Source organism: Hippopotamus amphibius, chromosome 9 (assembly GCF_030028045.1).
Source record: "Hippopotamus amphibius kiboko isolate mHipAmp2 chromosome 9, mHipAmp2.hap2, whole genome shotgun sequence".
NCBI classification, from domain to species: Eukaryota; Metazoa; Chordata; class Mammalia; order Artiodactyla; family Hippopotamidae; genus Hippopotamus; species Hippopotamus amphibius.
In genome coordinates this window covers 1587873-1609967 of record NC_080194.1, presented here as the reverse complement: position 1 = coordinate 1609967, position 22095 = coordinate 1587873, and the positions used below count along the sequence as shown (strand labels likewise).

Here is a 22095-nt window from a genome sequence, read left to right as displayed (position 1 = left end):
CCTTAAAAGGGACAACCACAGGAATTCCCTGGCAGTCCAGTGGTTAGGACTCTGCGCTTCCAATTCCAGGGCCCAGGTTCGATCCCTGGTCAAGGAACTAGGATTCCACAAGCCATGTGGTGTGGCCAAAAAAAGAAAAAAGAAAAGAAAAAAACGGGATAACCATGGTTAGGTCATTTGACCTCCCTGAGCCTCGGTTCCCTTGTGTATTAGATGTGTGTAATGACATTATGTACCTAACAAGGTTTCGAGGATTAAATGAGGCCATTTGCGTAGTATACTTAGTAAAATGCGTGGTACCCGCTCAGCTCTCTGTAAATCGCTGCTGCTTTTATTCTCACTGCTGCCTGGCGTGGTGAAAGTTCTTCTGCCACCTCCCACTTCCCTCTCTGGCCTCTGAAACAGCACAGTGGTAGGGGTGTTGTTTCCTGGAATCTCTACTCTCACAGCAGTTACCAGACTTGAGTAATTTGTTTTTCTAAGAAACGGGAACAAGAAGATGTGGAAGTGGATTCTTAAAGGGTTTGGACAAAGTCTTAAGAGTCATAGAACTTTCAAGATGCCTTTTCACAGCACATGCTTCAAGGTGACTGCTGACAGAGGTCACTGTATGGGATGGAGCATGGCTGTGACACATCACAGCTCCAGAGTTTCTCACTGACCCCGGTGTACTGCTCTTCCTGCTGGGTGCATGTGTGACTTGGGGAAGCAGGGACTAGAGCCTACGATACGTGTGACAGCAAGTTGCCACTGGTGTGAGATGCTGACCACTTGGTGACCGTCTGGAGGACTGTTGAGACGTCTCACCCTGGGCTTGGAGGGGGATGGAGTACGGGTGCTACATGGTCACCTTCTTGGCCTAGGAGCTAAGATCTTTAGACTTCATGGCTTAAAGCAGGAAGGCACCTAAGGTAGGTACCTTTAGCACCGTCCCCTCCCCTTCTTTTCCATTCCCGTTTTTTTAATTCATCAGGGAAGAGAGAATTAGGACTGAGTTCCTTGTCCTCATTTTTTGGTTGTCGTTGACCAGAAAGCAGGGTAAAAAATGGGAACTCAGTGAGCTTGCAGGATCCTGGCAGCCCTGAGGTTTAACCAGAGCAGGGGGAAGGGATTAAGAGTTCATTGTAATACCCCAAATCTGCTTTTTAAACAAGGGTGCACATTCTCACAAGACTGCTGGACACTTTGGTTTTTCACATTAGCTGTGCTAATTCCAGACCCACGCACAGCCATTCTTTCTAAACATGTTCCTTCTCTACAAAAATGAACGCCTCTATCTTCCCTTCCGTGAAGGCCTACTTCCACGTTCCCATTGTAAGGGAGAGAGGCAAGCTTAAACTCTTATTTCAGGCAGCACGCGGGCTCTCTGAGAACCATGACTAGCATCAGCAGAGGATGCGTCTTCCATCCGCCTTCCAGTTCTTGAACACCAGTGCAGCAGGAGGTGGTACGGAAAAGTGCCTCTGGACTCGATGTTTTCTGACTGCGGAAGGAGGCCTTGGGGAACGTACGGCAGATGTGAATCGTCGGTTTACTTCCAGTCTGTACTGAGGGTGAAGCAACTGTGAGTCTAGATTCCCAGAGACGCCGCTAACCAGGAAGCCCCTGTGCGCGTCTTACTCCTTTAGTTCGACCCCAAATCTAGTTGTGGTGTGACAGCCGCTGTAGCCCAGCTAATCCCTGGACAGCGTCCCGTGCGTTTGGGCAGCAAAGTCGTAGGGAGCCTACGAACTGCTTGGAAACGTGGTGATGATGGGACGGAAGCGTGGACCAAAATCTCAAAACAAGGTGGAATGAGATGTCTTGGCTCCCCCAGGAGGTGCATGTGGAAAGCAGGAGAGGCGAGTTCCTCTTGCTCCAAAGGAGTGAAAGCACCAAGTCTCCGAGCCAAGAGAAGGGAGCGCTCCTTAAGCAGCGATCATGAACCTTTCCCTGACGGGCTGACTGCCCAGCACCCCCAGACACGGAGCATCTCGGGACACAGCTGTAGTTAATGCAAACTTTATTTATAAAAGACTCTTAAATTAGTTGTGTCATGCCATGCATTCACACAGAATACAATGACCCGTCAGGGCTACAAGAAGAGCTCACAAACTCAAAGGAAAACTAGTAAAGAGTTTCTAATAGTTAAAAGCTAGGAAAGATTAGAACAACTTTACAAATGAGCAATTAAAAATAAAAGACAAAGGATACGGAGACTAGTCTGAGCTGAGAGGAGGGCCGCTGTTTACAGGTCTGTACACTAAACTAAGACACAGACAGTCTTCTAGAGAGGCAGGATGCTGGCGGAGAGAAGCGGAGGATGTGCAAAGACTTGTGCCACGACGACTCCTCCCCCAGGTCCACAGTATGATACATACAACCGGTTTGTGTGCACTAGGCCTGCCGAGGCCACCTTAGCTATGAGGACTCCTAGTTTAGTAAACTAAAGCTGCAGGGGGCCCGGGGTGGGGCGGCTTCATTTGCGACTGCTCTTTATTCTCTCCAGTCTTTTTTTCAAGTCGTCAATGTTAGCTGTGGAAGAGGAGGATGTGGTCACGGTTCCTGAAGAGTGGGTCTGGTTGGAATCCAGGTCCGAATGCTGGTGCTGCTCCCGTGACTCCCGGAGCTGAGAGAGTTTGCTGTGCAGCATGTCTGTGGAAGAGGCGACGGTAGGAACTGCTGGTTTGGAGAGCAAAGACGTCAACGGAGGTCGGTCATCTTGCTGTTGAAAGAAAAAGAGACATGGTCCAAGCAGGCCAGGATGCGGCTCTGCAGCAGCACACACCAAGGCTGAGCCGCCGCCGCTCCGGCCGGCCTGTCCCGACCTGCTGGTCGTCGCCCTCCCTGCCCGACACAGGAGGAGGGCAGCAGTACCTTTGTATTGTCCAGACCGCATCGCTGTCGGAGGATTTTTAGCCTCTCCAGGTAGACGGATGGTCCCACCTCTTCTCCATTTGTGTTACCTGTGGAGGACGCTGTGCTTGTGGGAGTGGGCACACACGTGACCTCCATCTGAGGGGAGATGCCTAAGGAGGAAACGTAGAAGGAATCTTCAGATGCACGGCCCCCGCCCTGACTGCCCTCGTTAACCTCCCACCAAAGGGAACAATCTGGGCCTTAAATATCACCACTGTACTTGAAGACTAAAAAATCCACAAGAATCTACCTGGAGTTGGTGATAAAGATACGCTTAATGAGAACTTCCAGAACTGACAGAGAAGCGCACTGAAGGTTAAGCTGGACCATCCGTCTACATCCTGAGCTACGCAGGGGTTGTACTCTTGTAATCCCATGGCCGACCTGGGCAATCCAAAGAGCCTGAGCAACTCCTGAGTATGTGGGACGTGCCCAAGGGAAGAACCTAAGGACTTTAAATATGTGCAAGAATTAGACTCGGCTAGGACCAGGTGATATACAGGGGAAGGCTCCTATTCAAACAGGGAGGACAGCAAGGAGCTCAAGGCTACTGTCTATTTATGAGGAAGAGGGGGAAACTGAGGTGTCTAACAAAGAAGGGGCAGGAACTGGAGCATCTGAGATCAATATGTTGGCAGGAGAGGTGAAAACCAAAACCAAACCAAAACAAAATCCACCACAGTTCTATATTTCTGAGACGGAACAATCACAAAATGCAGACATTTAAAATATCCAGTTCGATATCAATGAGAAAGCATTACATTAGTTAAAAGATAAAGTGCTGGGAAGAAAAAACTCTCTTATGGTACACAGGAAAGTAAAACAGGTTGCTCTAGGGAAAAAGGAATCGTTTAATGTATAGAGGAGGACACTCTGAGAAGGTGAAAGATGAAGAATAATGCAAAAGGCAGCACTAAGGGAAGCCTGAACACTTTAAGGAATTAAGTTGCCAGCGGGGTTACATGCTGGTGTAGCAAATGCTGACCACCACCAGAGAGGGCTCTGGAAACGAGAAACGGAGGCTCTACCCGACCAGCTCAACCACGAGATGTGCTATGTGGCCACTGCACTCTGCTCACTGGGCTTCAAGAAAGAGACTCTTGTTTTTAACACCTTTTTAACATTTAAGTTGTTAAAAACAACTACTGGGAAAACAAACAAAAAAACAAGAAAAAAAGAAATGACAAGAGAACACAATTGACGCTGTGGCCTAGAAAGATAAAATGGTGAGAGAGCACATGACTGGAATCTGAAAACCACAAAAGAACACAGTTTCACAGGCAGACAAGTTTTAGAATGTAGAGTAGGTGAACTTCACCCAACCTGGAAAGAACTAAACGCAGGAGCAGTGTGAGGGCTCCACTCTGCGCAGTAAGGCAACTTGAGCAGTTGGGCCTTTTTTTGCTTTAAGGCTCTTGACAGCTTTTTTTTGGTAACTGAGCCCTCCTAAGTCTTCCTTTTGTCTCTAGATCCTTGAGCAGTAATTCTCCAGTGCAGGCTTTCACACTGGGGAGGGGAGGTGGCGGCACGGGGAACAGTAATAAGCATTCACTCGTGCGTTACACAAAATAACTACTGAGTGCCTACCATGCGCCAGGCAACAAAACAGACAAAAATCTTTACCCTTGTGGATGTTATTTATTTATTTGCCATGCAGCTTGTGGGATCTTAGTTCCCTGACCAGGGATTGAACCCAGGTCTCCTCAGCAGTGAGAGCATGGAGTCCGAATCACTGGACTGCCAGGGAATTCCCACCCTTGTGGATTTTAAATTCTAGCAGAGACAGCCATCAAACAATTAATAAAAAATCTTATGACACTGCGTTCTATGGTGTGTTATAGGAGGTTAAGTACTGTGGGGGGTGAGGGGTAGGTTGCAAGTTTTAAATCAGGCCCGAGACAGTGACAAAGATGTGGAGGAAACAGGGCTGTCTTGGAGAAGAGCAATCCACATGCAAGAAACAGCCGGTGCAAAGGCCCTAAGAAGGTGTACGCCTGGTGCGTTCCAGGAATAGCAAGGGGGCTGGTGAGGCTGCAGTCGCACGCAAGTCAGAGACAGTAGCAGGAGAGAGGCAGTTCTAAGGCATCAGGGGGCCATATCATGTCAGACCTCACAGACCTTTCTTGTAAGGCGTTTTGCTCCGCTGAGTGTTGTTTTGATGCTGTGTGTGGAAACGACTACAGGGAGGCAAGAGTGGCAGCGGGGAGACGGGAGAGGAGAGCGCCGTAGTCCATGTAAGAGAAGATGCTGTTCAGACCAGGGCAGTGGTAGTGAAGGAGATGAGAAGTGTGGGTGGATTCTGCGTACGTCTTGTAGGGAGAACTAAAAGGATTTCCTGACAGAGAAGAAGAGAATACTCAAAAGCTGGAGGCCTGAGCAAACTAGAAGGACAAAGCTGCCATCTAGTGAGATGGGGAAGAATGCGAACAGAGCAGGTTTTGGGGGACTATCAGGAGACTGGTCTTTGACACGCGGAGTTTATGACATCCGCTATACTAGAAACCCGGTGAGACGGCACTCACGATCTATCAGCTGAGATCAGGAAGGAGGTCTGAGCTGGACGTCGGACAAAACTGGGCTTTGCCGGCATGAAATGGTATTTAAAGTGATGAGAGCAGATGGATTAGTCAAGGGGGTGAGAGATAATCATGGACTGAAGCCAGGGGAACATCAACATTAAGAATTCAGGGAGAGGAAGAATCAGTCAGAGAGGCCAAGGGGCAACAGCAGAGAGGCAGGAGGAAACCGAGAGAGCACGAGGATGGGGAGCCCAGGGCAGAGAACGCTGCCGTTGCCAAACACTGATGATGGGTCGAGGCAGGCGACTGACAGCTGACTACTCTCTGCATCACTGGTGACCATTAAGTACTGAGGCACATGGATATCAATGTAAAGCCCACAAAACCTCCAGCTGCTGAAGCTGGGACCTATTTTGAGCTTATTCCTGGAGCTACTAGAGGAAGCCGTACCTGCTGAAATGGGAATACGGCCTTTGCCCTCCCTCTCCATCTCAATCACCCGAAGGCCTCTCTCAACATAGCTCTGGAAGAACTGTGAGGAATTTTTCAGAAATGGTTCGATGTCAGCATCTGAATATTTCTTCTTATATTCATATAACTCTGCTAGGCCCTGGTTCGCAAGAAAAAGAAAGAGGTGGGGATGGATATTAGTGACTTTTTTCCATAAAGCAGATCCCCATTTGGGTCAGCCCTTTCCCTCTCACCTCTTTAGTGTTCTCTTTAGAGCCAATCTTCTTAAAAATCTCAGCTAAGAAATCATTCACTTTGGCCTTTGATGATTTTTCATCCTAAAGACACAAGGAAGGAAAGATTGGTTAGACCTGAGTTATCAATTAGGTATCAGTGGTTGGATAAGAACTGCAAATATCTCCAAACCCAGACCTTCCTGGTACGTTCCTACAAATGACAGAAGCACCAGCACTGCAGGGGCCGCAGCAGGATCATCTACGGTCTCAGGTTTTCAACTAGATTTGATGAGCGAAGCCCCTCCCTACGTAGAGCTCATAGTGGGTTCATCTAGGGACCAGTGCCTCGGGCAGACACGTAACCTTTCTTAGGGACAAAAAGCGCAAGCTTGTAGTTTATATTTGAAAACTTCAAGGTGATTGGGCCAATCCCCAAGCCTTCACCTCAGGCCCCGAGAAAGACAGGCTCCAGTGGCTTATCCCTTTGACAAGATCATTTCCCTCAATCTTTCAAGTCAGGACACTCACGATCCGAGATGCTCCCTTTTCTGTTTCCTTATCAGACTTGCTCCCGGCCTGGTCCATGCTGTGCTTCATCATCCGGCAGAGGTGGGCCTCCAGCTCTGACTCGTTCTTGTTGTCGATCATGGTTAGGTGGTCGAGGATCTGCGGGAGAAACGTGCACGTTCAGTGGCAGTGATGCCACATGTGGGACGTTCTCTCAAGCTCCCTTGGGAACGGTTGCTGCTCTCACTCACCTTGGGCCCTTTTAATTTGCATAAAGTGTGCAGCAGCGTTTTTAGAGTCCTTATGGGAAATTCACTTTTGCATTGCTTTAGTTTTTCTTTGGGGAAGACCTTCATGAAAATGTGTATATCCAGAAGAATTCTGTCCAGATTAATGCTGTTGATGGTATCAGGCAGTAGTCGAACCATTCTCCAGAGACACTATTGAAAAAAGAAACAGAAGTTAGAAGGAGGCACTGAAGAATGAGGATAATCTCTGTCACCATTCATTTTCCCTAAGCTCCGGGATCATTTCTAAAAGATGGTCAGGGATATGAAGGTGGCACCTCCTATCTTTCAAGTTCAGCTGCTAAACATGAACAATCTTATTGATTTCCACCATGTCGCTGGTTAAAAGTGTAGCCATCCACCTGACCATCTTCATTCCTCCTTCCCACTCCCTAGAGATGGGCCTTAAACAATGAGAAAATGTGGAAATTCTGTCTTGAGTTTGTTTGATACCTGAGGGGAGAGTAGTTCATATTACCTAATCAAATCTAACCTGAGGAGACAAAATATTTTACACTATTACAGTGTAATAACAGTATTATAATGTTACAGATGTGTTCATTTTCAGCCTTCCAAAAAGAGACCAAAATATTGTAAGTCTATACATATCTTTTCCCCCAAAAGAAATGAAATTTGTCTCATCCGACTTCTTGCCTTTTGATCCTAGGAGAACTGGTGAGAAACTGACAAAATAGCTCTTTCTTTTCACTGTTTGAGGCCCGGAATTTTTTAGGCCTGAGGTAGGGGTATAAATTGGAGGAAGGGAAAAATGGAGAGCAACTATATTTTTCAGGTGTGCCTTGGTTGATTTGAGTTAGTTCCAACTCCTCTTTCCCCACATTTTGAAAGAAAAAGAGATCAAATTATTTCAACATCACCTTCATAACAAGCTCTGAGAATTTGGGAGAACTGGCTGTTGCTAGCAGGCTGTCTTGGAGCAAAACAAGTAGGGCACTAGAAAACAAACCCAACACAACAGCATTAATAAGTTTCAAACCTGCATTCCAATTAAAATCAGTCATCGAAGGGCCAAGTGTAAGTATTCTCTATCCATCTGAGAAACTGAGATCTCATGGATCAGGAACTGTCTTTGATTACCTGACACTCAGTCATTACGAAAATAAACATCATTCAGGCTTTGTATGTTACCACTTGGTAAAAGGTAAAGCTTGTCACCATTTTTCATTGTCCCTGGTAGCTGAGAAAGAAATGTACGTGAAATGTACACAGAAGAGGAGGTAACTGACAAACTCCACAGTCCTATTCTAGAAAACTCATAATATTGGCTGGTTTACTGAGTTGTTACTAGTTTTAACTGCTGTCTCAGGTTGGAATACCTTTGGTTCTTGAGGAAGAGAAGAGTAATAAATCAATTTATCAGGCAAACCTAAACTTAGAACTAATCTAGTGCTTTCTGGTTTCTATGGGTAGACATGAGGGAGGCTGCTCCAGGCTCTAATGCTCAGAGTACAGAAATACCTCAGGATGTTGGTCTGGTCTGACTTCTCCAGAACTTTCACCACCAAGAGGTTCACAGAGCGGACCACCTGCTGCCCTTCCTCCAGATCTTCAATTCGAGAATCCAGCATTAAGGTGATGAGGCCATGCATCAGGTCTTTCAGAACTCCAGTGGAGGCCTCTCGGGCAAGACTTTCTATCTGAAACAGCTATCCAATCATAATTGCATTAGAGAGGCATGAAACTCAATACCCAGAGCCAGGAAGATAAATATGGATGGCATACTCTAGTAACGATTATATTGTATTTATAAGAATTCAGAGAATTAGGAAAAAATAAAAATCACTACACTCTCCTAAACCTCCAATAATAGGCAAAATTAATTGGTGTGCTTCCTTCCTGTTATAAAAGTATTTTTAATGTGAGCAGTTATCTGTGAAAAGCCAGCTAAGGCCCAACCATGACGGATGAAGAAACAGGCAGGAAGCAGAATTTCTGGTAGTTTGTAAGTATCCTAACAATGAGGTAAGCTGGAGTGGTGCCCAACATCCAGTGAAAGCAGTCAACAGCTTACATGTAAAATTCCACAAGTGACATATGTTTTCTATGTTTCACTGGAACATGTGGAGTGACTCAGGCTTGAGAACCTGGGTGGGACAGAGACTGAAGGGAAGCTCACGATATGCAGAGGTGTCCTTACCGAAATCATGTTGCCAATGATACAGCTATACAACTTGATGATTTCATCCTTCTCCAGTTTCTCATCTGCCATATGTGTGTTGTAGATGAGTCTCAGCTGCATGAACGTGGCTATCAGAAACTGATCAATATGGCCAGACATGGCTTCGGCTTTGTCTTCTTGTCTCAGGACCTCATCAATCTGATAACAAAAATCCAAGATGTATTTTCCAAGCTTCATACTTCCAAGAAGCAGGAAGATACTGCAAGTCTCTGTAATATTTATTAGCAAAGCACTTCTAGTATCTTAGCTTGAAAAAACCCAGTCACTTTACATATAAATAACTAGTCCTTAGGGACTCAATCATTCAACCAGTATTTACGGAGCAAGATAGTATTAGGTGAATTAACTGCAGCTCCTGTTCTAAGAGGCTCACCATCTAGTTAAGGGAATAATAATCCTTATGTTTAAATGCTAATATATTAAAGAGAGTGTTTCGTATCCATTATCTCATCTGATCATTCCAACAGCTCTGAGAGGTAGACAGGGCTGAAAGATCTTCATTTACCAGATGAGAAAAGAAAGGCTCAGTAAGATCAGGCTACTTACTTCAAACTCAAAACTCAGGTTTCCCACATCTTGATCCAGGTTCTTTTTGGTTCAGCAGACTGGTTGTCACTAATGGTAAAATGTTACTAAGGGAAAAACATGTATTTCCTATTCACTACTGTAAAAAGATCTTTATTTTCCATGATTACATAAATTACACCCTGAGACAATCCTGCCAATAATCTCTGTGACCATCCTTTCATGAAGGGCTGCTATGCTGCGGGCGGCACCATTTATGCAGACTGCAATACGAATGGTGCTGTCTCGTGGTGAGGAAGCCAGTGGTCCTACTTTCACTTCTTTATGTGTGTATACCCATAAGCACGTACAATTTTATATAACAATGCTATATACAACAGGCACAAAATAAAAAAACACATAAATATATTTTTGGAGGGGGGGCTTCCTCTTCTTCCAAGGTAATTAACATCAACAACCTGACATATATTCTTTCATTTCTTTCATGTTCACAGAATCGGGTGAAGGTTTAGGGCATTGTTTATTCCACAAGAATATTTACAGTATATACACTTCTCCGCATCTAGCTTTCCTAACAGAAAATTATGCAAATCCCTAAAGTCAACAGAAATGGTTCTATTTTTAAAGGCTGCGTAATAGTCCACATATGCACATACCAAAACTTAATCATTCCCTGACTGATAAACTTTTCAATGTGTTTCCAGTTTGGATATTTTGTCCACTACAAATAATGTTACAACAAATATCTTTGTGTATATATATATCCCAAGGTACTTGTGTTTTAATTTCTTAAAAAAAAAGTGCACCAAGAGTTTAACTTCTTAGGCTTAAGGATAAAACATTTTAAATTACGATATAATAAATATTACTGCATTGCTTTCTTTAAAAAGGCACTAACATGTAATTCACATTTCTACGTTTAACATATTAGCGTACTATTTTTTCAGCATCTCTATCAGCTGTATGTGTTATTACACATTTAACTTTTTGTCACTCTGATGGCTTAAAAGTGATTATCTTCGGACTTCCCTGGTGGTCCAGTGGCTAAGACTCTATCTTCCCAATGCAGGGGGCCGGGATTCTATCCCTGGTCAGGGAACTAGATCCCACATGCTGCAACTAAGAGTTCGCATGCCACAACTAAAAGATCCCGCATGCCCCATGAAGCAACTAAGCCTGTGGCCACAACTACTGAGCCCATGCGCCGCAGCTACTGAAGTCCATGCACCTAGAGCCCATGCTCTGCAACAAGAAAAGCCACCACAGTGAAAAGCCCATGCACAGCAACGAAGACTCAACACAGCCCCCGCCCCCTCCAAAAAAGATCCCACATGCTGCAACTTAAGACCTGATGCAGCCAAATAAGTATTTTTTAAAAAAGGAATTACTTTCACAATACCTGTCTATTGATAGTATATAGTAAATTTCTCCAGATTAAAATCTTAAAAATTTTATATGATCTTTTTATGTTCTGGGTTTCCTTCCTGTTTTTCTTTTTAAGCTCTTTATTGGAATATAATTGCTTTATACTGTTGTGCCAGATTTTTCCTTCCTTATTTTTTAATGGTCTCTGCAAATTCCTTGGTTATTTAAAAAAATTGGGGAGGGGGATCAGTTGTTTGATGTTTTCACAGGGTTACATGTGTGTTATTTATGAAAAAACCTCTTCCACATCTATGGTTGGTTCCTTCTTCATCCATGATACTTATATTTTTGCTCTCTAATCAGGCTAGTAAGGGATTTTTAATTTTAATTTTTTTTACAAGAACCAGCTTTTAGGTTTATTATCTTTAAAATCCATTTCATGAATTTTAGCTTTATTACTACCTAGTCTCAGATGTCTTTTATTTTTATTTTTCTAATTAAAAAAAAAATTTATTTTTGGCTGCGTTGGATCTTTGTTGCTGTGTGAGGGCCTTCTCTAGTTGTGGCGAGCAAGGGCTACTCTCCGCTGCGGTGCACAGGTCTCTCATTGTGGTGGCTCCTCTTGCTGCAGAGCACCAGTTCTAGGCGCATGGGCTTCAGAAGTTGCAGCACGAGGGCTCAGTAGTTGTGGCTCGTGGGCTCTAGAGTGCAGGCTCAGTAGTTGTGGCACACGGGCTTACTTGCTCCGTGGCATGTGGGATCTTCCTGGACCAGGGATCGAACCTGCATCCCCTGCATTGGCAGGTGAATTCTTAACTACTGCGCCACCAGGGAAGTCCCTATTTTTCTAAGTGTAAGTATTAAGTTCCTTTATTTTTAGCCTTTCTTCAATAATAAATGCATTTCAGGCAATGTATGTTTCTGAGTTCAGCAGCTTCAGTATAGTTGCACAGTGAAATTCTTTCCTTCACTGTTAAAGAGTTTTGGGAACTTCCCTGGTGGTGCAGTGGTTAAGAATCCGCCTGCCAATGCAGGGGACATGGGTTTGATCCCTGGTCCCAGAAAATCCCACATGCCACAGAGCAACTAAGCTGGTGGGCTACAATACTGAGCCTGCGCTCTAGAGCCCTTGAGCCACAACTATTAAGCCTGAGTGCCACAACTACTGAAGCCCAAGTTCCTAGAGCCTGTGCTCTGCAACAAGAAAAGCCACCTCAATGAGAAGCCTGCGCAGCTCAACAAAGAGTAGCCCCCACTCGCTGCAACTAGAGAAAGCCTGCGCGTAGCAATGAAGATCCAACACAACCAATAAATAAACAAATTTATTAATAAAAAGTGTTTTTTTTTTTATGAAAGAGTTATTTAGGAGAGTGTTTCATAGTTTCCAAGTAGCCAATATTTTTTGTGATATTAATATTTACTAAAAATTTTGTTGGGTTATCAGCAAAGAATTTGGTCAGTATATCTTTTACTTTTTGCATTTAAGAGATTTTTAATGACTCTTCTGTTTTAAATTTCCTTACTTTTTAAATAAATGTATTTATTTATTTATTGGCTGTGTTGGGTCTTCATTGCTGTGCACGGGGGCTACTCTTCCTTGTGGTGTGCAGGCTTCTCATTGTGGTGGCTTTTCTTGTTGCAGAGCACAGGCTCTAGGGCACATGGGCTCAATAGCTGTGGTTTTGCAGGCTCAGTAGTTGTGGCCCATGGGCTTAGTTGCTCCCCAGCATGTGGGATCTTCCTGGACCTGGATCGAACCCCTGTCCCCTGCATTGGCAGGAGGATTCTTAACCACTGCACCTCGAGAAGTCCCTAAATTTCCTTTAGATGTGAGTCTATTTCTGGGCTCTCTGTTACATTCCAATGCTCTGTTTTTCCCTGGGCCAGTACTACACTGATTTAGTTACAGTGGCTCTCTAATCACTATTGATACCCAGTGATGTAAGTCCTCTCCACTGTGTTTCTATTTAAAAAAATTGTCTTGACTTTTTTGTCCGACATCTTAGTGAGGCGTGGTGGTAGCAGCTGCTCTCAAGGCTTCGCTATGCCGCCCAAGGACGACAAGAAGAAGAAAGATGCCAGAAAGTCGGCCAAGAAAGACAAAGACCCAGTGAACAAATCTGGGGGCAAGGCCAAAAAGAAGTGGTCCAAAGGCAAAGTTCGGGACAAGCTCAATAACCTAGTCTTGTTTGACAAAGCAACATATGGCAAACTATGTAAAGAAGTTCCCAACTATAAGCTTATAACTCCAGCTGTCATCTCAGAGAGACTGAAGATTCGTGGTTCCCTGGCCAGGGCAGCCCTTCAGGAGCTCCTTAGTAAGGACTTGTTAAACTGGTTTTGAAGCACAGAGCTCAAGCAATTTATACCAGAAACACCAAGGGTGGAGATGTCCCAGCTGCTGGTGAAGATGCATGAACAGGTCTACCAACTGTGCATTTTGAAAAATAAAACTTTATTAAATTAAAAAAAAAATCTTGAAACTGTCTTTGCTATTCTTAGGCCCTTTGATTTCCTATATAAATTTTAGAATCAGCTTTTCAACTGTGGAAAAAAAACTGTTAAGGTTTTGATTGGAATGGCATTGAATTTATAGATACAGTTTGAGGAGAAGCTGGCATTTTTATAATCCTGTATCTTGAGAATATAGTACATTTCTATTTATTTAGAAACACAACAAAATAATCTCATTCAACAAAACTTAAAAAATTTCTCTGTAAAGGTCTTCCATATACACTGCTTGATCATTCCTAGGTACTTTGATTTTTTTGTTGCTCAGGGTTTTATTTTTTATTATGGAGAAATATATAGAACATAAAATTTACCATTTTAACCATTCTTAAGTGTACAATCCAATGACATTAAGTATATTCACAATGTTGCATAACCATCATCACTATTTCCAGAACTTTGTCATTATCCCAAACAGAATCTGTACCCATTAAATAACTCTCTATCCATCCTCCTGCCCAACTCTTGGTAAACTCTATTCTAGTTTCTATATTTGGCTATTCTAGGTATCTCATGTAAGTGGAACCAAACAATATTTGACCCTTTACGACTGATTAATTTTACTTAGCATAATGCTTTCAAGTTTCATCCATGTTGTAGTATGTGTTGGAATTTCATTCTTCATGACTGAAAAATATTCCATCTTGTGTGTGTGTGTGTGTATACAGACACACAAACATACACACATACACATCACATTTTGTTTATCCATTCATCTGCTGATGAACACTTGGACTGGTTCCACCTTTCGTGGAATTGTGAACAATGCTACTGTGAACACTGGTGCGCAAGTATTTGAATCCCTGCCTTCTAGGAGGGGATGTGGGGATCTTATTGTAATTTTATGTCTAACTTTTTGAACCATTTTCCACAATGGTTATACTACTTTATGTTCCCACCAGGAATACACACAGGTTCCAGTTTCTCCACATCCTGGCAAACCCTTGCTATTTCCCATTAAAAACAACAACAACAACAACAAAACAAACAAACAAAGAAACTCCCTAATGGGTGTGAAGTGGTATCTCATTGCGGCTTTGATTCCTATTTCCCTAATGACTAATGACGGTGAGCATCTTTTTACCTGCTTATTGGCCATCTGTATATCTTCTTTAGAGAAATGTCTATTCATGTCCTTTGCCAATTTTTTAACTGGGTTTTGTCTTTTTGTCACTGACTTATAGGAGTTCTTATGTATTCTGGATATTAATCCTTTATCAGATATATGATTGGCAAATATTTTCTCTTATTCTGTAGTCTGCCATTTCACTCTTGTGATGGTGTCCTTTGTTGCACAAAATGTTTTAACTTTGCTGAAGTTCAATTTATTTTTTCTTTTGTTGCCTGTGCTTTTGGTGTCATATCCAAGAAATCACTGCCGAATCACTATCATGAAGGTCTTCCCCTGTGTTTTCTTCTAGGAGTTTTATAGTTTTAGCTCTTACATTTATTTATGTCTTTGATCCATTTTGAGTTCATTTTTGTATATGGTATGAGTCCATCTTCACCCTTCTGCATGTAGATAAACACTTCCTCACCATCATTTGTTTAAAAGACCACGCTTCACGCACTGAATGATCTTGTCACTGCTGTCATTCAGATCACTAATTTGGTTTCCATAGTGATCATTCTCTCCTTCAGTCCATCTACTCAACTTTAAAATTCTAAAACCATGTTGGTTTTGGTTGGAAGAATCTTTCTGCACCCATGCCATTCCCCAATGCGGTCATCTTGTCTCCTCTAGCAATTTCATCTTGCCAGGACCCTGCCGTCTGGGTTGTCGTATTCTTCTTCCTACTTACTGTGCACCTTGAGGTATGTCGTGCTTCTTCACATATTCAAGACTCAATCTTGGGTCTACCTTCTGGAAACCCTCGACAATGGCAATAAATGGGAGACCTAGCTTTTCTGCCCTGGTAGGCTTGTGGTATACCAGCCGGCAAGCTGTCAGTCATATGGCAAAGTACCAAAAGCAGGCGTTTCTGCTCTTTGGTCTCTAAAGGTACAAAAGTCAGAGACTTGCCAGCCTCAGATAGTGAATTCAGCCTTTTTGTTCAGCCCCCAGGAGTTCCTCAGGGGCAAGGGAAAACACCAGGTATTCCTATTAGCATTCACATAAGCCACCACTGCCCTTCCTTGAGGGTGCCTACTGATCTCCACAGATGAAAAGAGATCTCTCTCCAGCATTTCTGGTGCTTTGATCCTCTTCCTTGGGCTCCGCACCTCAGCTTCTCCTTAGGCCCATATGGGAAACAGTCTTGTACTTGTACCAAGTAGAGCTTGAGATCTGCTTAAGACACTTCGATACTACCCACCTGACTCAGCAGCTCCTCTGCTCAGAAAAGGTTAATAGGTTTGGATTGAAGTTGACAGAGAAAGGCAACAGGGATGCATGCATTCAAGTCACTATTTTTGACTCCTCACCATTTGTTTTCTTCCACTAGCAAAACTGTTAATAGGAGACTATTTGTCTCAAATCAACAACAAAAACTTTGTGCTGGGATTCTGGTTCTGCCCTTCTGCTCAGACCTAACACAGCAAAGACAGCTCTCTTGATTTTCAAACTCTCATGCCTGCTCTTCCTCCATCCTTCCCCATCTCAGCACACAGCACCACCATCCACCCAGCTGCTCAAGTCAAAAAACAAGGAGTTACTATTGATTCCTCTCCCCCCTTACATTTCATATCCAGTCTATCACCAAGTCCTGTGGACTCTACCCTTGAAAGATACCCTGAAACCACTCACTCTTCTTCTTCTCCGCAACGATCATTCCAGTGCACGTATCTTTCATATGAATTTTGACCACAGCTTCCTAACAGGCCTCTCAGAACCCACTCTTGCCCTGCCTATAATCTGATCTCTATGGAGTGGCCAGAGTGACTTTTTCTCCCGTAAAAAAAAGTTCAAACATTATAGAAATGTTGGAAGTAGAGTAAAAGAATGTTTCTCTATCCTGAATCATTTGTGAGCAAGTTGTTAGTGTGATGCTCCATGACCCTCTGATACTTCAGCATGTTTTTCTTCTTAACAAGACCTTGCTCTTTCATAATCATGATACAAGGATCAAAATCAGGAATACTGGGACTTCCCTGGTGGCACAGTGGTTAAGAATCCTCCTGCCAATGCAGGGGACAGGGATGTGACCACTGGTGCAGGAAGATGCCACATGCCAAGGAGCAACTAAGTCCGTGCACCACCACTACTGAGCCTGCATTCTAGAACACCACGTGCCATAACTACTAAAGCCCACACCTACAGCCCAGGCTCCGTAACAAGGGAATCCACCGCAATGAGAAGCCTATGCACTGCCATGAAGACTAGGCCCCGCATGCCACAACTAGAGAAAGTCTGTGTGCAGCAAAGAAGACCCAGTGCAGCCAAAAATATAAATTAATTAATCTTAAAAAATCACTTTCAAAAATCAGGAATACTGATGTTACTACCACCTAACCCTCAGGTGCTATCCCATTTTCTCTAGTTGCCCCAATTATGTTCTTCATAGCTGAAGGTCACTCTAGAATCATGCACTGCATTTAGCTGTCATGTCTCTTCATCTATTTTCATTCTGGACCAGTTTCCGCAGTCTTTCCTTGACTTTCTTCACCTTGTGATTTTGTAAAATGTCCTTCAATTTGCATCTGTCTGATGTTTCCTCATGAATAGGTGACATAAGGAATGTCAGCAAAGTAATGCTGAATTCCCACTGGATCCTTTCAGGTGGCACAGGATTTCATTTTGTCATATGATTCATGTTTACTTCGATCATTCAAGGTAGTATCTGCTTGGCTTCTCTACTGTCAAATTATTCTTGGTATTTTGTATTTTGGGGTACTTTTAATATATTTTTCCTTTGTCTTTTATGGAGAGATACTATGAAACTATGTAAATATTCCATTTCTCTTCAAGTTTTTAATTAGCTGATATGTGCATGGACTTGTGGTTTCCTATTTTATTTTTTTAAACAAACAAACATTTACTGGCTGCATTGGGTCCTCACTGCTGCACGCGGGCTTTCTCTAGTTGAGGTGAGCAGGAGCTACTCTTCGTTGTGGTGCATGGGCCTCTCATCGCAGTGGCTTTCCTTGTTGCAAAGCACGGGCTCTAGGTGCGTGGGCTTCAGTGTTGTGGCACATGGGCTCAATAGTTGTGACTCATGGGCTCTAGAGCACAGGCTTAGTAGTTCTAGCACATGGACTTAGCTGCTCCACGGCATGTGGGATCTTCCTGGAGCAGGGATCGAACCCGTGTCCCCTGCATTGGCAGGCAGATTCTTAACTACTGCGCTACCAGGGAAGTCCTCCTATTTTATTAAATTCAGTAAATTTACAAATTGTATTCAGTTTATGGGGTTACAACTCATTACTATTATTATTCATTTATTTATTTTTCGATCTTTATTGGACTATAATAGCTTTACAGTGTTGTGCCAGTTTCCATTGTACAACAATGCGAATCAGCTGTATTTATACATATATCCCCATATCCCCTACCTCTTGAGCCTCCCTCCCGCCCTCCCTATCCCACCCCTCTAGGTCATCAGCAATCATCGAGTTGACCTCCACGTGTTAGGCAGTTGTTTCCCACTAGCTATTTTACATTTAGTAGTATATAAGTGTCAATACTACTCTTTCACTTTGTTTCAGCTTCTCCTTTCCCACCTCCACATGTCCTCAAGTCTGTTCTCTACCACTGAGTTCATCAACACCATTTTTTTAGATTCCATATATATGTGTTAGCATATGGTATTTGTTCTCTTTCTGACTTACTTCACTCTGTATGACAGACTCTAGGTCCATCCACCTCACTACAAGTAACTTAATTTCATTCCTTTTTATGGCTGAGTAACATTCCATTGTATATATGTGCCACATCTTCTTCATCCATTCATCTGTCGATGGACACTTAGGTTGCTTCCATGTCCTGGCTATTGTAAATAGTGCTGCAATGAACATTGTGCTACATGTACCTTTTTGAATTATGGTTTTCTCAGGGTATATGCCCAGTAGTGGGATTGCTGGGTCATATGGTAGTTCTATTTTGTTTTTTAAGGAACCTCCATACTGTTTTCCATAGTGGCTGTACCAATTTACATTCCCAGCAACAATGCAAGAGGGTTCCTTTTTCTCCACAGGGTCTTCAGCATTTACTGTTCCTAGATTTTTTGATGATGGCCAACCTGACTGGTGTGAGGTGATACCTCATTGTGGTTTTGACTTGCATTTCTCTAATGATCAGTAATGTTGAGCATCTTTTCATGTGTGTGTTGGCCATCTGCACGTCTTCTTTGGAGAAATGTCTGTTTAGGTCTTCTGGCTATTTTTGGATTGGGTTGTTTGTTTTTGATATTTAGCTGCATGAGCTGCTTATATATTTTGGAGATTTATCTTTTGTCAGTTGTTTCACTGGCAAATATTTCCTCCCACTTCAAGGGTTGTCTTTTCATCATATTTATGGTTTCCTTTGCTGTGCAAAAGCTTTTAAGTTTCATTAGGTCCCATTTGTTTATTTTTGTTTTTATTTCCTTTACTCTAGGAGATGGGTCAAGAAAGATCTTGCTGTCATTTATGTCACAGAGTGTTCTGCCTATGTTTTCCTCTAAGAGTTTTATAGTGTTAGGCCTTACATTCTTTGATCCATTTTGAGTTTACTTTTGTGTATGGTGTTAGGGAGTGTTCTAATTTCATTCTTTTATTTTGATGTTCAAACTGTGCTCTGTTCCAACAGGGAGTCTGTGTGTCCTTCTGACATGTCCCTGTAATTCTTTGAGCCTATCCTTGCTGTCTGGCACAAGAATCATCCTGTGCTTTCCCTGATTCAGCTCTGGAATCTGCCCCTTCTTAAGGAGCACTTACTCCTTTTAGAGGAAAGTGGTGTTTAGCAGACAAGATCTGGGGGTGCTCATTGCTGTAGGGGTGCTGCTGTTCTCAGGTCCCCTCGGTGGACAGGGCTAGGGAACATATGCATATTATCTGTAACATACACTTACATACCACATATATACACACATGCGTACATTCACATCGATGTTTGTTTCTACATCTGTGTACTGAAAACCACAAGTTCATACTGATGCATCTAATTCTGGTCCAGCACCAAAGTTCATTCTATTTTCTTGTCCTTCCATATGTGTATCACCCTTCTCTGACAGTAAGAAACTGGGCTCTCATTTTCCTTATTACATTTATTTATTTGACCAATCCGTTTGTATGTAACCAATTGCCCATCTCTGCCACCAGCCCTTCACCAGGCCCACCTCTTCAGCTTTGGCTATGACTCCCGATTCTGCGCCACCCGCATGCTGCCCTGCTCCCCTCCCACATACATGGGTATGCTCCTTGCCCTGCCTGGGGTCCTCCCACCATGCCACAGCGGCTCCCCCCCCACGGACATCTTCCTCCTCCTGCTTTGGCTCTGATTCCCAGCTGTGTGTCACCCCTCCTGAATGACAGCCTCCTCACAATGTTTTGGGCTTGGAGACCCTCACATTGGGCCACTGTGGCTTCTCTATTCCACCCCCCTGCCTCAAGGTAGGTGCCTACCTTGTTTAGGGAAGGGACACAGAGGAAGAAGAGAAAGATTTTTTAAAAACATGTAGCTTCTACAAGAGAAGCCACCACAATGAGGAGTCCATGCACCACAATGAAGAGTAGCCCCCGCTCACCGCAACTAGAGAAAGCCTATATGCAGCAGTGAAGACAGCCGAAAAATAAATAAAAACAAACGAACAAACAAAAAAACCATGCAGCTTCTTTTTGCTCAAAATTCTCTAATGGCTTCCCATCACACTTAAAATCCAAGCAACTTACCCCAGGGCTTCCAAAGCTCTCCATGATCTGGTCTCTGTCCACCTCTCAAATCTCATTCTGCACCATTCCTCCTCTTGCCCACTGAGTCTCAGGTACACGGGCCTGTACTGTTTCCTTGGCCACACCAAGGGCATTCCTACCCTAGAGCTTTTGTACTAGCTGTCCTCTGCTTGAACCCCGACCACCAATCTAAGTAACTGGTACTTAGTTCCCTCTCTTCCAGCATCCCATTTGAGTTATATTTATGCAATAGTTACTGTTATCTGATATTTTGTTTACTTGTTTGTCTCTGTCCACTAAAATCTAAGAAAGTTCCATGAGAGCTGGTTCCTACCCATTGCTATTTTCCAGCCTCTGGTGAAAGAATGCAAATGTAAAAAGCAAGGCTCTAACAGAGCTCTATCTTGTGGGGCAAGTGACGCCTGGGAGTGATCCCTGTGTACTTTTTTCATCAGGGCGGTACTGAATACTGCCTGTCTCCCCTAGTCCTGTAACCCATGTGCAACCACCACTACTACACCCTCTACAGCCATCAACGGAATTACTGTCATGGGTAATGCCCCCATTACCTGTGTCAGAGCTTGGATGCTTGTGTTGATGTCACCACTGGCTACTTGGGAGATAATGAAATTGATTGTGGATGCTGTATTACTGTGCATATCATCAAAGTGTGGAGAAACAGCCCGGATCCTAGAGAGTGGAGCAAAGGAAAATATTCACTCTTTATTACAAGGTATCACAACGAGCTGAAATTATGCAGTTCCCCACTAGATCCAGGTTTTAGTAAAGAATCGCCAGTAGTCAGATAGTAATCTGTTCTAAAAAGCTCTAATGGCACAGAGAGCTCTTTTCAGCATATGACACTCTGATGATCATGAACTGCTTATACTTAAATGAAATGGATTAACTTACTTGGGTTCAGGGATAAGGACTGGTTCAAAAATGTCATCCAGTTTGTGCTGAACAAGTTCTGGCATTTCACAACGGACTGTGCCACTGTCATTCTCAATCTCATCGAGATCCAGCTGGAATTCTCGGCGAACCATCTGGGCTGCCTCAGGATGCCCACTCATGCTTCGGGCTTGGCTAAGGGAAGCAAAAGAAAGCTCCTGAACTAAAAGAGATTACTTAACCGAAGGGCAAGAGTAGCACTGCCAGCTGCCCCAAAGCTGCAAGACAGATGTTCAACTTCTGGTTTCAGCCCCCCTGAATGATTTAAGTCCTTGAGTCTAAGCAAGTGCCTTCAATGGGCAACAACACTGGTTCATGAATATCCTAAGAGAGCAGGTTAACTTGTACTTACAGTACTGCCAAGTTATAACTATTCTCTCTAGTTCACTTAAGCCAACAAACCTTGTCCTGCTATTCCAGTTGAGGCAGTAAATAATAAAGAATATTTACACTGACTCAAAGCTCACTACCTCTGGGCAAAAATTTAAGAAATATCTAGAATGCCTGGTTCTCTTCCACCAATTTAACCAATGTTTACATTTTTCTAATTATAAGCATCATCCCATGCAGTGTTCAGTAAATTTTATACTTGAGGGACAATCACCTCTTTTTAGGAATATTCACTCTTGACAGGTCAGGCCCAGCATTACATCCAAGCAACAGATATTCACAGTTTCCAAATTCAACCTGGCTAAAACTATACTCATGAATATGACCCAAAATAGAGTTGTCTTGCTTATTAGAAGGCAGTTTTTTGAGTCCCTAAGCCAATTCGAGTTTGCATGCATTTCACTCAGCCTTAGCTGAAGAATGGGAACCTGCACACGTCCAAACATAAC

The 22095-nt window shown here is 43.3% G+C and overlaps 1 protein-coding gene and 1 pseudogene across 5 annotated transcripts in view; one reads left to right on the top strand and one right to left on the bottom strand.

Annotated features, from left to right (window-relative positions):
• Window positions 1-1991: 1991 nt before the first annotated feature.
• Window positions 1992-22095, bottom strand: part of CKAP5 (cytoskeleton associated protein 5) — a 97356-nt gene continuing 77252 nt past the window's right edge. For 4 of the 5 annotated variants that reach the window (XM_057748166.1, XM_057748169.1, XM_057748167.1 and 1 more), the window contains exons 34-44: window positions 21218-21391; window positions 20875-20995; window positions 9056-9235; window positions 8377-8564; window positions 7776-7851; window positions 6862-7050; window positions 6632-6769; window positions 6122-6205; window positions 5868-6027; window positions 2857-3008; window positions 1992-2704 (exon numbers count right to left, since the gene is read on the bottom strand). In XM_057748166.1, coding sequence (XP_057604149.1) covers window positions 2459-2704; window positions 2857-3008; window positions 5868-6027; window positions 6122-6205; window positions 6632-6769; window positions 6862-7050; window positions 7776-7851; window positions 8377-8564; window positions 9056-9235; window positions 20875-20995; window positions 21218-21391 — 1708 coding nt within the window. In that variant the 3' untranslated portion in view covers window positions 1992-2458. Of the gene's footprint in view, window positions 2705-2856; window positions 3009-3049; window positions 3351-5867; window positions 6028-6121; window positions 6206-6631; window positions 6770-6861; window positions 7051-7775; window positions 7852-8376; window positions 8565-9055; window positions 9236-20874; window positions 20996-21217; window positions 21392-22095 lie in introns of those variants that run through there. The other variant, XM_057748171.1, reaches the window with a different exon arrangement.
• LOC130860244 (40S ribosomal protein S25-like) lies at window positions 12981-13405 on the top strand (annotated as a pseudogene).